At 37.9% G+C, this 14564-nt stretch overlaps 1 protein-coding gene across 14 annotated transcripts in view; it reads left to right on the top strand.

Annotated features, from left to right (window-relative positions):
- The window catches only part of dlg1a (discs large MAGUK scaffold protein 1a), a 144683-nt gene that overhangs the window by 78765 nt on the left and 51354 nt on the right, over positions 1–14564 (top strand). For 8 of the 14 annotated variants that reach the window (XM_053498118.1, XM_053498115.1, XM_053498117.1 and 5 more), the window contains 2 exons: positions 11829–11927; positions 12439–12504. In XM_053498118.1, the coding sequence (XP_053354093.1) occupies positions 11829–11927; positions 12439–12504 (165 nt within the window). The remainder of the gene's footprint in view (positions 1–11828; positions 11928–12438; positions 12505–14564) is intronic. The other 6 variants (XM_053498129.1, XM_053498119.1, XM_053498124.1 and 3 more) reach the window with 2 other exon arrangements.

The raw sequence follows: 14564 nt of genomic DNA, 5'->3' as shown, positions 1-14564 counted from the left end.
TGCCTTTCATACAAAAATAAATAATTAAAAAATTATATTCATGCCAATGTTGCCCTCTAAGCTTTAAGTGACTTTTCATTCCCAAAACATTTTCAGCGACATACTGTGGTTACAACAAATTGTCAAACTGAGCTAATTCTACCGTATACACGCAAGGAAAATGGGCTTAAAGCTACCAGGTGAAAGATTTTGGAATTTCATACTTTGTAGTGAAAAGTGCTGTTGCAAGCTCTTTGCAGAGGAACATTAAATAACGTGGGTTGTTCTGTGCTCTTCATCCACTGCGCACATTAATCTCACAGCTGCAAGTATACACATTTAGATTCAAGGCTGTGTCCTCAACCACATGACAGGCAGACAGACAGATAGCACTTTGCTGTCATTGCGGAAGTACAGGTCCAAGGCAGTAAATCATGCAGATACAGTTAAAGAGCTTCTGTAAATGTTCACGTTAGACATCAGAATGGGAGAGAATTGTCATCTCTGTGGTTTCTACCGTGGCGTGGTTGTTGGTGCCTCATGGGCTGGTTTGACTATTTTAGAAACTCCTGACCTCCTGGGATTTTCACATAGAACGGTCTCTAGAGTTCACATAGAATAGTGTGCAAAACAGGTTACAGCCTATGTGAAGAAAGTTAGTAACAGGCTGAAACACCTTATGAGATTCGACTAGAGCGACCTGTCCATTCTGGCATGAAACTCACAGAAAGTTCATAGTACAGTTCATCAAATAAGCTGTATTAGATTTTATTTTGGGTGACTCCGTGCCGACTGTAGCCTCAGATTCCTGTTCTTTGCAGACAGGAGTGGACCTCAATGTGTTCTTATGCTGTTGTAGCTGATGCATATCAAGGTTTGATGTTTTGTAAAGGCCGTGTTACACCATGAAACCAATAATTCAGCAATAATTCTTAAATAGGGTGTGGCATTCAATTAATGATGTTGTAGGTTCAATTCAATTCATGCTGCAGGTGCCAAATTCTGAGCCTCCAATCTGTGTGCCTGAGCAATAATCGAAATTCATCAGACCAGACTGTGGGTTGAAGTCGGTGAGCCTGTGCTCACTGTAGCCTCAGCTTTGTGTTCTTGGCCATTAGAAGATGGTTAAATTACTGTATGGCCACAAAGTGACACATTAGCAGCATTTATACTGAAATAGTCTGTGGCATTCAAGTGATGAGTGATTGGAATAAACAAGAATGCGTTCCCCATACCATTACACCACCTCCACCAGCCTGGATTGTTGATATCATGCCGTGGGTGCCAAATTCTGAGCGTTAAATCTGTGTGCCTCTGGAGAAATGGCAGAGTGAGTTTTTTTAGTCTTCAGCTGTTGGGTTGAAGTTGGTGAGTGAAAAGAAAACTGATGTGGTCTTTTATTTTTGTAGTTCACCCTAGTTCAGCTTCTCTGTTCTGAACCAGATTGGCCACCTTAACTCTATCATCACCAAGGTGTTTTCGTCTTCAGAACTGCCGCTCACTGGAGGTTTTTTCTTTGTTGCAACATTCTAAAGATGTTTTCATATTAGTGCCCCGGGATTGGGTAAGAACACAATCGTTCCAGGCTTGAGAACCGGGCCCGAGTACGCAGTCTTCTGCCTGAGATCACTTCAAGCGGACTTGGGCACGGTTTCCAAGCCTGGAACGATTGTGTTCTCCCCGGGCACTGGTCGAATCAGATATGGAAGGCAATCGTACCCCGAGGATGGAAGTAGATCACTGTTTGGACACAATGTCATCAGTGCTGTCAGTCTCGCCTGAAATCTCAGTGTGCATGTAGCACATGCCAATCTCATCTTCTGACCTACACAGCCATAGCTGATAAACTTAGGCAGTGAGAGCGTCACTCCTGCCAATTTTTTTTTAAATATCAATAATATCAGGGATACTGTAAAAGTTCTCTTCACTTGTGTTTAATGTAGTTGCATCCGGCCACCTGCTGTATCGGAGAATGTAAATACGCAAGTTCACTCGAGAACTGAGAACAAAAATAAATGTAGACACTGGCTAGCAGGGAAGTGGAGAGGGGAAGCAATCACTCCTGAACATGGTACGAATTAATTGTACCTAATGTGAAAACGCTATAAGTAGGCCGAATAAAATATTTAAAAAATGACAAAAATGCAGATCTGGCAACCAGAAGGCTTGAACTGGATATACCTGATACAATTAAGTAGCTCTGAGTAAATAAGAAACCCACCAATGTCTCCTGTTGGTCATTAGTCATTAATCATGAGTTATCCAGCTGAAACAACCTTCAAACCGATTAGTGATACAAACTCTACAATAAAGACGCATATCAAGAATCCTTTTCTATTTAATAGGATAATATCAAATCTTTTAGTCTTTTGTTTACACTCTCATGCTCTGACAGTGTCCATGTTATCAGACTTCTTTTGTGATTTGACCTGGCATGCAGCATCCTGCCAGTTCAGTCCCAACGCCCCTGACACAGCACTGACCTTGAATAATTACTACAGCGCTTTCCAGTTGACTCTCGACAGCGTAATGTAGTTACATCCTAATATGTATATTAACCAGTATTATCCTTCTTGATCAATCATCACATTTTTTTCTTTTTTCTTTTTTTTAAACACAGTACCTGCACACTGTTACCAGTTACCAATGTCTCCACACATCTCCAGTAATGAGAAGCCCGTATATCAGTTATGTCTAAGGTCTGAATAAAAATGTACCCAATTTTAGTACTAACCCCTTTGCTAATGTGTGTATAATCCAATCCTGTGATCCTTTTAGATACCATTTCGATATCTTCTATATATACTGTATATAAAAGATTAGAGAGAGTGGTTTGTTGCTTTAAAGATTTCCGGGCTTAATTACTGCACTAGGTTTGGATGTAATGTAGTTTCAAAGTGGAGTGGAATAACTTTATTATACTGAATTTGGCGAGGATAAAATTGCATTCCCATGTTTCTTACTAGCTTTATTTTCTTTGTTAGCAACTTCCACTGTCATCGCCATAGTTACCAGAGCGGTAAGCAAAATCGTCTGAATTACAGGCAGACGTGCATTCATGTCAGCATTTATCAGCTGATGCGCTTGTCAAACTGAAACTGAGCAAGTTTACACCGCTAACGCTAAGCACTGTAAGTAGGGTAGGATTACCTTCTCTTATTGTCTAGACTGCATTACAACAGCATGCATGCCGTGACTCAAAGCTCTCAAGATGCACCAGAAACTCTGCAATTGCTTTAAATACTGATTATACTAAGATTCAATTGATTTTCCAGACTAGTGTGGTGTCTCAACACCATCGATTTGGATCGTATAAAGCAACAAGACACTGGGTAAGCAGCTTCGAGCTGAAACGACTGTGTCATAGTAACGGCTATGATAAGTTATTTGTAAATTCTACTGTCAATAATACACTATTGATGATTAGTCGTAATTTATGAAGGTGACGTGTACAAAGTGGAAAGTTTAGCGATTTATCAGTCCATAGATATCGGCTAATATTGTCGACATGTTGACAAATCTACTAATAAAATGACATGTACCGAAGCCAGTGGCTGATGTTAGTCAATTACAACATCTTACTATAATATCTCTTATAGAAGCAATGACGTGAACTTAAAATGTCAGCCGAGTATTTTACTTTCTTGAAGAAACATCCGCAATATACATGTATACAGCAGTTTCTAAGACCTTATAGTTCCAGTGACGATTAAAAAGAAGGCAATGCAGGGAGAATTTTATATTTTGTTTTTCTAATAACTTTTACATTTACATTTTATATAAAAAACAGAGGTTTTTGTTGGGCTATGTAAGTACTGATTTTTTTTTCTAATTGATAAAAAAAAAATTGGTACAGTATAGTAGGCTAAAATGGCTTCTGAAACCTTTTTTTTTTGAGAAAATACTATGTTTTGTGAAAGAAGCTTATATTAAAGGTTATTTCATACATTTAAATGATGGATCTTATTTAAAGATGCTGTGATGAAGGGCTTAAAGACAATAAAACTTTTTTTTATAATACATTTATATACACGTTTTTAACCTGAGTGATGCAATGAAAGACGACACAATAAAGAACGAATGAAAAAATAACTATTTGTTCTATATGTAAATTAGATCTGGAAATGGAAAATCTTATTCAGAGAGAAATGTAAGATATATACTGTATACTCTATGCAAGCAGTGGAAACCTGACTGTAGCCTTTTGACCGACCTCACTACACTCAATGTTCTGTTACGGTTATGCTTTGCCTCAAGCACAGCTAGGGCAGAGAAATGGAAATGCAAGCGTAGATGTTAAAGGGTGCAGTCATCAGGAAACTCTCTGCCCATGAGCCATGGGCCTGTGTTAATCACAGGATGGGTCTAAACTTTTCCACACGTGAAAAGCCACCGAGGCAAATGCTTTAAAAAGGGAAAAGCGTATGTTATTTTTAGAGTAGGTTATTTCTGTGTGCTATTTCTTTCTCTCATATTGCTTGACAGCTACCTGCCAGGGAAAGAATTAAAGTAATATTACATTTCTTTTTTACAGCTCATGCAATGTGAGAGGACAGCTAAACATGATTGGAAGAGATGATCTAATACCAAACCTCTTTTATACAGTACATAAGAACTAGGCGATGATCGTCAGGTGCTGGTCTCATTTCAGTCATCTGGGCGTAGAGGAATGCCATCAGTCCCAACGACCTGGGTCAATAGACTGCCTTGAACTCATGAGGAAGCTCTTTACACTTAGGAGTCCAGGAGATGATGTTTGGAAGTTCTGTGCTGTTTACCATAATGTGATAGGATTCAGTGACTGACCTGTTGTCCTTCTGAAAGTGCCAGTCTAGGACTCAGTAGAGTACATGGCACAGGGTGATACGAACCCAGGGCTGGCTAGCGGGTGATATGATGCGTTCTTGCGTCATTAAGTCAGTGGTGGTACTGTACAAGGCAGATTGAAGTTTGTAAAAGAAATAGTTTGTGTCATTCTAATGCACATTATGCATACCGTAGACATTTATTCTTGCATTCCGCATCCCTGACCTAGTGAATATACAGAAGGATGCGATCTTGACAGAGACTAGAACGTCTTCAGTCACTGAATTGCCGTAAATGTCAGTGATTGCCATCAGATACAATCTTTTTTCTACATAAACAGTTATACAAGTTATTATAGTCTCAGGTACACTTTTGTAAGAAATCTACAACATAGGTTTTAGGCTACGTTCACATTACAATGACACTAATGTGGACGCACGTATCTGCTGAAACCGCATCCATGCACACATTGATACGCGTTTGCTCACGTTACCTGGGTTAAAACACTTTATATTTGAGCGACCACTTGTTCATTTCAAACAATGAATGTGATTTGAGCAAAATATATTTGGGATTTCGCTCTGGACGATGGCAAGCAGTTTGTCAGTTGTATTTGTTGAGGTCGAGATGCAGGACGAAAGCCTTGATTTAGCTGTTTTAACAATTTTGCTAGCACTGAGATAAAATCCCCGAACCTGACTGATGGCAGATATTGTATGTGCAGGCGCAGAAAAACTTAATTTTTGATCTGCCTGTTCTCATTCAAGTTCCATAACTGCGAAACGGATATACAGTATATTAGATGTAGGAGCACATACGAAAGTGACTTAAAAAAAAGACAGCCTAAAAAAAAACTGATTTTTGTTGCATTAGGGTAAAAATCAGAATTAAGTCACTTCAGGGTGGTAATGTGAACGTAGCCTTACTTCATGCCACAGTTCTTCTAGAGATTTTGCATGCCACACTTGCTTCTTCCTGTCCATGCAAAACCCAGTTGTCTTCATTGTGTTTTTGTCTGAAAATGGGTCCGTTCTGCGATGTGTTTTATTTTGTTGCTGACAGAATTTTCTTCTTTGACATTTCTTTTTAGTTGGAAAAGAATTGTTTGGAAATAATATATTTCCTTTGTGACTCCTTTTGTACTGACTTCAAAATGCAGAAGTCATACAATTTACAAATCGTTGGCATACTGTACATTAATGTACAAAAGTCATGGCACCCATGTACTGGTGCTTTAGATGTTTATGTTTACAACATTTTTGTGCAAACATTATATGTAAAAACAAACATAATAATAAATTTCAACTTTGTCATCACCTCCTTTGCTATAGGCATATATCTACCATACTATACAGTACTGTAGGTTACCAAAGAAAAACAAAAAAATGTATTTAAATGTAATATGCAAGCACATTCAATTCCTCTCTCAGGGTATGAGGGACGCAGCCTCTTAGAATGCTAATGCTTGTACATTCGAGGCAATGGTGCTTCCAGATATTGTTCATAAATTGCTCATATAGTGTTAAAAGCCATCTATTGGAGTTACATAAGTGTCTATTTACAAGGCTTACAGGAAACTGTGGCATTTACTGGAAAAAGTATTGTAAAGTGCAGATAGTTAAAGGTGTGCATACATCCAGTACACCATGCATTTATTCTCCATGACCTATTTATGACTTGTGCTAATTCCATGAAGGAGAAACACAAAAGCCGTGTAAGTCAGAAAGGCACTGTGCAAATCTCCCTCCACTGCACAGGGGCAGAACTTATCCCAGACGAGTGCTGAATGCCTGAACTAAAAAATCAAGAATGGAGCATTGATTATTCATGCCTGTTAAAAAAAAAAAAAAAAGAAAGTCTGTGCTCTGTCATGTGTGGTGCCCATTGGAGCTCATTAATTGGCAAGCAAGTGCAGGGGGATGAGGGCTGAGGGCGAGTAAGGCAGAGGGAGAGAAAGAGGAAGAGAAACACAGTCCAAGAGAAGCTTGGCAGAACAGTGGAAGCACGAACAGAGGGGGCTGGAAGCAGAGGAATGGACTGGATTTACTGCCACTCTGCGTCTGCTTTCGTGCCAACAGAAGGACAAACGTCATACTCAAGGCTGCGCCCTTTTCTCTCTGAACCGGTGGAAACCTAATGCCTTTCGTTGGATCCCTTCTGCCAGGAGGATGACCACCTACTACCACAACCATGAGTACTGCGCAAGAGCTTCTGAGGACCGCGGAATCGGTGTCGCCAAAGTACCTAACTGCATTCAGCCAAGGATCCATCAGAATATCCAGGCTTACCAGAGCATTCTTATTTACCCACAGAGACAGTCTCTTCAGCTCCAGCTTCAGCAGCAGCCACAGTTCCACCAGCCACACCTCCACTTCCAAAGCCATAGCCATCAGCAACACCACCAGCATCATCTTACTCATCATTACCATCATCATCACCTGCCTTACCAGCCTCAGCCTGCCCAATCCAGCCAGCAGCAGACTCCTCTGGACTTCCACCCCCATTACAGCTCCTGCACCTTACCTGCCTCCACCAAGAGCAGGCACAAGTTCACCACCCTGAGTGTTAAGAAAAGCCCGACGAAAACCAAGGGCAAAGTGAGAGCTACTGCCAGTGCCTGGGGTCTTGAATATCCACATGGTACTATTTTATTGGAGAAGGTATGTGTTCTTAGTGTAATTCTGTAAAAGGTGGTAGTTGAAAAAAAAAAGTTACGAAACTGTGTGCAGTGGTGTTTAGTGGAATACCAGGCCTGTGCTGTTTGTACTTTAAGGTGTGTGTAGTGTTTGGAAAATTATGCATGGTAGATATTCAGTTTTTATTTACTTTTGGATAAAAAAATACAAGTAAAAAAAAATAAAGGCAACTCTTTATCATACTTTGGTATAGTATAGAAACTGGAATATTGCATGTCTACTGTACATTCCTTTTAGTGCTTGAACTAGAGTATGTAAGAGTTGTCAATTATTGCAAAAAAGAATGTAAAAACTATTAGGCCTGCAATATGTAATATGCATGCTAGATAAAATAATGCACTTTTTATCAGTAACATATTAAGTATGAGAAAGGTTTGGCTATAACTTTTTATAAAACATCCTATATAAGAAATCAGCAGTACTGGTGGTCATACTATCCACACTGTCGGCATGTAAAGGTAACGTCTAGGGGTAAGAATTTGTGGTTGAGTGCTAAGAAATCTTTGGGTAGATGCACTGTAGAATGAATATAGGCCATTAGGAGTATTGTTTAGGTACTTAAGGACATTTGCACTGTAGGAGCTTCCTCTGGCTCTGTCTTGGCTCTTAATTCTTCCTTGGCTGGGTGGTTTGTCTGTGAATCAGCTGTTATCAAATGCTGAAAGCTGGGGAATCGGATGTGCCCCACTGCCTGTTTCGCTCCTTCAGACGCCTGCTCCGCATCCTCCCTCGCAGCAGGTACATACTCAGCTACAGCTTCATGTACCTTCAGAAATGACAGGTACACTGCTAATGAGAATCATAAGAAGCTCTGCTTTCTTTGTTTCTAAGGAAACCCAGCCGAGATTAGAGCCTCGTTTCCAGTAGGGTGCTATGCACACATAAAAATTAATTAAGCTACAATTCAAGAGCAGAATATGTTTATATACTCCATGTACACTGTGTAGCATATTGTATAAATAATTGACATTTTTGTATAATTGAGGCGTTTTTCAAAGCACAATTATTTTAAAAGCACATTTAAGTTTGGTGGTTGACTGATTAGGGTTACAACAAACAATTAATATAATCCACTAAAATTGACAACCAAATTTGTTGGCAGGAAGTTCTGCTGTTGACTAGTTGGTGACGTTAACACATGAAGTTCCAGCTGATTGACATCACCGTTACTGGATTATCAAAGCAAGGGCAAAATCTTCATGACCAAAAACCTTCAAAGAGTGGGAGCAATTTGTGAGTTTAACTCGGCCAAAAACATCCTGAACCTCAATATTTGCACAACTGACCTTACCTGGCAATGGAGCAGATTTATGCAGGATCGTCTAAACACGAGGCACGCTCGCTGTCTGGGTGATACAGTAAAGTCTCATCTCAGTAAATTAGATGGCTAGTTAGCTAGATAGCCAATGCTCAAAAGTAAAACTTTGGAAAACGCTGTGGTTGGCTGTCGCTGTTCCTAATGCAGTTGTCATGGCAAGTAGATGATAATATTTTGCTCTTTTTTTTATCCATTTAGCAGAAGCCCCCTTTTAATTTGATTCTGTTAACCAATCAAAGGTTACGTTCCTGACTTTCTTGACAATTCAAATGCTGCGTTTTGGACTTCATGGCAGCGCTGATTTTCAAATTTTAAACACCTAAATGCCTTATAGCAGCTTTAAGCAGCTATATATATATTTAATTTTAATTAATATTTCATTGTTTTTCCTTTGCTTATTCTTGGTTTTAGATTTTGCAAAAGAAAAAAAAATCTATTTTTGCAAGATTTTCTTTTGTATCATCAGAAACTTTTATTAAAAGACAAATTTGTAGATGCAGTATTCCGTTATTGCTCGCTCATGTCATGTCCTAGACAACCACAAGCAAAATTTAAAAGCTAGTAACTAAATAAGTCTTTTAGCTAGTCAATTAACTGTGATATTCGTAATCTGAATTATTTATATCAAGCTTACATACTGTATTGTATCCCCTTATTTTTTGATTATTCAATGATGTCATTGAATTTGCATTAATAGAACATGATTGAAATGAATTTATTAATATAAATAATTTCTGAACGATTTGACCAACTTTGCTCGGAGTCTATTATAGTTAGTTACTCTTGATTTGCAAATAATGTAGACGCAGTCGTGGCTTAGTTAGGCATTATAACAATCTGCATTGGAAGGACAGATTTACATTTACAGTACTATCCACTTTATTAGGAACACCTGCACACCTACATGCACATTCATGTAGTCATCTAACCAGCCAATCGTGCAACTGCATCAATCAATCAATCAATCAATCAATCAAACAATCAATCAATCATGCAGGTTTCCTGTTTAAATGGTTAATTAATGTCTATTTAAATACAGTCCATGCTTAAAGCTTTAAACATTATAACATATTCTAGAACTTTGTTAGAAACCTAGTTATACTCCTATGGAAGTACTGTATAACAGTGCAAACATTCCTCATCCTTGAGTATTTTCTGCTAAGAAAAAGGATTGATTGCTTGTTTCTTACGTCAGTCACACAGCTTCTTTCCATTTTCTTAGCAATGTGTACAAACTTAAAATACTTGACTTGCATCTTATAGGTACAAGCTAGCTTGCAAGCCTAGATGCAAAACATTGATTATTCTCCAGAGGCTAGATTGCATTAAGTTGAAAATCCATGATAATAGCTTGGAGAGTTTAGTGACAGACTTATATAGACAGAGAAGATCAGCTTGTACAAGATAGTTGGAGAGTAGAAATCAGTGAAATGATCCACAGTATAGCACTTTGTCGAGGGCAAAAAGTGTCCCGAGCGTACATGGTTGCCAATGCCAGTTGATTTAGTTGATGATGGGAAAGTGATTATGGCAGAATCATGTAATCCTATGTTTCCAGGGGAACAACCTGTTCCTTGTTTCTACTCATGGATTTATGGATTGGTTCATTTGATTGCACAAGATTGGGTGTTTAAAGACGGTGATAACATAAGGACATAAAAAAAGAAGAATCGAGAACAAAGATATAATAATCTTATACAAAGTCAAAGGGGAATTCTGTCACACACTGTTCATGCTGTAATATTGTAAAATATGATTTAACTTAGTGTTTTCCTTTTTACGATGTAGCTTTTATTCTTTTATTTTATGAGGACGTTTTTAGATGTTTTTTAATCGCTTTTCTTGCTGAAATAGCAGTCTACATTGAAAAGTAATAGAAATGAAATTTTATGTGCTGAAAAGCGAGAACCAAGTCTAAATCCTGATGATGATTTCAACTAGTAATGTGATTATTATAATAGTAACTATTTGTATTGTATTAATATTGTCTTTTCAAAATGACTGTTGTTAATCATGCACATTTTTAGTTTTATTTTACTTCTATTTAGAGAGATATGAGGATAGAATATTGATTTAATATGCAAATGCACATACCTGAAAACACAGATGTTATCACCACTGCCCTTTTTTGTATATGAACCTCTTATGTAACTTCTTATTTAATAGGTTAAAAATGGAATACAAACAACACCCTGTTATAGGTGTGATAAAAAGAAAGATCTTTTTTCTTTTACAGCCTGTCCCACAGCCACCGTCAATTTGCCAAAGAATGTTTGTGGGTGAAATGTTGTGGAGCTTTAAATCAACCAGTTAGTTTCTGTTATCGCTGTTATCTTCTATCCTGAAGATTGTTCCATGACTTAAAACCTACCGACTCTTAAGAGTACTGTTACTGAGGAAAATGTCAGTATATTAATGATTAGACATTTTTCTTGCTTAAATATTAACCGATTATTATTATGTAATGAGATCATGTCTGCTCTGCAAGTCCCTGTGAATTAGCTGTTACTCTTAAAAGGATAAATTATTACGGTAGTACAGTATGAGCACATTAAAATAAACCTGTTATTTAAATTATTGTTAATGCTACTGTTATCACGTACAGTACAAATAAAAAGTTGATACAGTTTACACCTGTCTGGTGACATAAAGGGAGAATTTAGTTCAAATCTAAACAGATAAAGTATAGATAGAAGAAAAATACGCAAACTGTACATGGGTTTACAGTTATATACAGTTCTGAAACTGATTTGTGGTGTATTATAAACTTGTTGTATGTTCTGTTGTCATATTGTCCATTCCCATTTTTATTCATAGTATTATTTATTATTTTTAATTGATCATTATTATTTATTTATTTATTTAATTTTTGTTTGTTTCTAAGCACCCCTCCTCTCCCTGTTCCGCTCTGTCTCCCTGTGCTAGCTGTCTTCTATTCTACAGCTTTGCTGCTATAGGATCTCTCATGATCTTCAGTACGGCTGAGTGACATCTGGGCTGAACTTTGACCTCTGCTGTTTATTGTTTAGCAGGCAGATGCCGTTCCTCCCCCTGCTCCCATAATCCCCGTGATCCCTATCGCGCCAGTCCCAGCTGAGACCACTGTCATCCCTGCACCCACGTCACAGGTCTTTTCTCCCTCTCTCTCTCTCTCTTTCTCTCTCTCTCTCTCTCTCTTTCTCTCTCTCTCTCTCATGTTCACTCCTCCCACTTTCATGTTGCTCATGTTAAATTTGGGAGATTAATGCGAGAATGCAATGTTATGTTACTGATGTGCACTTGTACCCCAGGAGCAATCACATGCGTGATGCAGGTGGTGTCTGTCTGCAGACAGGTTTAGTTTGGCTTGGCTTGTGGCATTATTGTATTGAGTCGTATATTTTGCAGTATGCCATGCTGTTTATGGACACAGTCTGTGCTGTTAATCTGTTGCAAATGCCTGTTTAAGACTCTGTCAACATGCCTCGAGTAAGTGTCTTTTGTGTTCTGTTGATGATGGTGATGTAGATGCTGCTGCTTGAGCCTTTTCCCCCCCCATCCCATGAGAGAATGGAGAATGTGCATTAGTGTGGAGTATGCATGCTGGTCTGTGCTGATCAGGCTACAGATGCTGACTTTATATGTCTGTTTTTTTTTCAGGCAAGCCCGGCCCCGGTGTTGGTAAACACAGACAGCATTGACACTTCTCCCTATGTGAGCCCATATGTGAGTGCCATTATATTTACATCTCTTTCCCCATAGGTCTAGTGTTTTGTGATTGCATAAATGTCATTATTTAAGTCATTAAATATTTGATATTCTGTTATATTTCATTTTAAATATCTTTAATTTAACGTGAAAGGAGCCTTTATTGTCATTCCTCAGTCTTCTTTTATTTATAATGAATCTCCTAGCTGTTTTTGACCTAACCTTTTCCATAAAGACCTTTTCAACTGTTTTTGCAGAAGAAACATGTTTTTGGCTCTTTAGCTTTAATAAGATATTTAATAAAATATTTTAGTGAAATAGATTGTCTATAAGTTTAAATGCTAGTTGCCACTTGATAACGTCACACGCTTTACAGAAGTGACCATAACTCACACAGATGCACTCTTTTTTTTTTCACTCACTCAATTACTTACTCACTCCCTGATTTATGTAAAGTGTAGATTAATTGCTAAATGTAACTAACATAGTGCAAAATAAAATTGTACTGCATCTGTATGACATGATAAAAAAAACGTTATAGGATCCACATTATTTATAATTTAATTTATTATAATTCCAAATTATAACCATTTATTTCTTTGTTTGGGGATGTGCAGATAATAGTCTTCATATGTGTTTGTTTGTTTTTCATGTTCTTTTACATGCCAGCTTTCACTTCACCTTCAGTAGTGTACTGTATAATAATCCCTGTCCTCCTAAGTGCCAACATACCCACTGTGTTCACTGTTGTTGTCCATCCCCATTACTGAGAAGAGCGCCTTTAGCCAGATCACATAGCACTGCATCTTGTGTAAATTTCAGGACAGAAGGATGTCTTCTTTTTCAAACTGTTTGGAGTAATCATATTAAATGAGATTTGAGATGAAAGCATGACTTTATTTTCCCATCATTTTTATTTTTAGAATTTCTAAGAAGGTGCATCAGTGTAGGGTATCTGATTCCCCGTGTGATTGGACTGGAAGCCACATAGTCCTGACAAGAGAAGCGTTAAACATTAGCTGTGTTGGCTGTATCACTTAGTCCCTTAGCCACACTAGAATAAAGCATGGATGGTAACATGGTCTAATAAGCTGCTTTCCTTCTGTCAGTACAGTAATGTGATATGTAAAACAGCTCCTGAACTCGTTCTGCTAGAAGGCGACGTTTTTCTGGTAGTGCTTTTAGAGGTTACTTTTACAATGACTTTAAGATGAATGATCAGGATTATCAACTCTAAGTTGTTTCGTATCATTATTTTGTTCTGGGAAACTGAGCAGTTTTGACAGCTGGTGCTGCTGGCTTGAGCACCTTGTGTAGTGAGACAGGTCCAACCCGTATTCTACCATGCTTAATGTTAAAAAGGTTTTTTGCAGTCGGTGCGCTGTAGACATACGTGTAAAAAATTACAGCCGTACTGTCAGGGGTAAAGGGAGAATCCATAAAAAGCCAAAATCCATATTCAGTATAAATGATGCTGAAATTTTTGACCCTGATTTCAGGCTCTGTGGATACAAACTTTCAAGATGTTATAGATTGCAATCCTGGTGTACTCTGTTTATTCATGCTTAAGTTTATTCTGAGATTTTTACTGACTAGTGAATCAATGGCTAAGCAATGTTTGGGGAAAATGTTGTTTTATTGAATTCCCTTTGTTATGTACTATTAGCATTAAATCAAATGCTCGTTTTTGTGCAGTACTCTGTGTTATAATTAAATGATGCGAATGTCATCACTCCATATGTAAACTCATAATGATGTCGCTGTAATATCCATTAGAAAAAAAAAATTTTTGCTAAGGAATATGATATTCAACATGTACTATTTGGACCTAATTATAATAAATATAGAAATAATTATTTGTCCTACATGATAAATGTACCAGGAGCGCTCAAGTCAGACTGGTGACATTTCTTGTGAATGGTGTAAAACTGATTGACATTTACAGAAGACTTTAAACACAGCACAGTGATGAGACAGCCACAGTAAAACATTTGAAAGGTGCAGACGTTTTATAGTTATAGACGTTTTATATAGGCTGTACATCCATGATGACGATCCTGCTGAAGGTGCGTTGGAGT

Source organism: Clarias gariepinus, chromosome 6 (assembly GCF_024256425.1).
Source record: "Clarias gariepinus isolate MV-2021 ecotype Netherlands chromosome 6, CGAR_prim_01v2, whole genome shotgun sequence".
Taxonomy (NCBI): domain Eukaryota; kingdom Metazoa; phylum Chordata; class Actinopteri; order Siluriformes; family Clariidae; genus Clarias; species Clarias gariepinus.
Note: the sequence above shows the minus strand (reverse complement) of the source record. Positions and strands in the feature narration are given on the sequence as shown.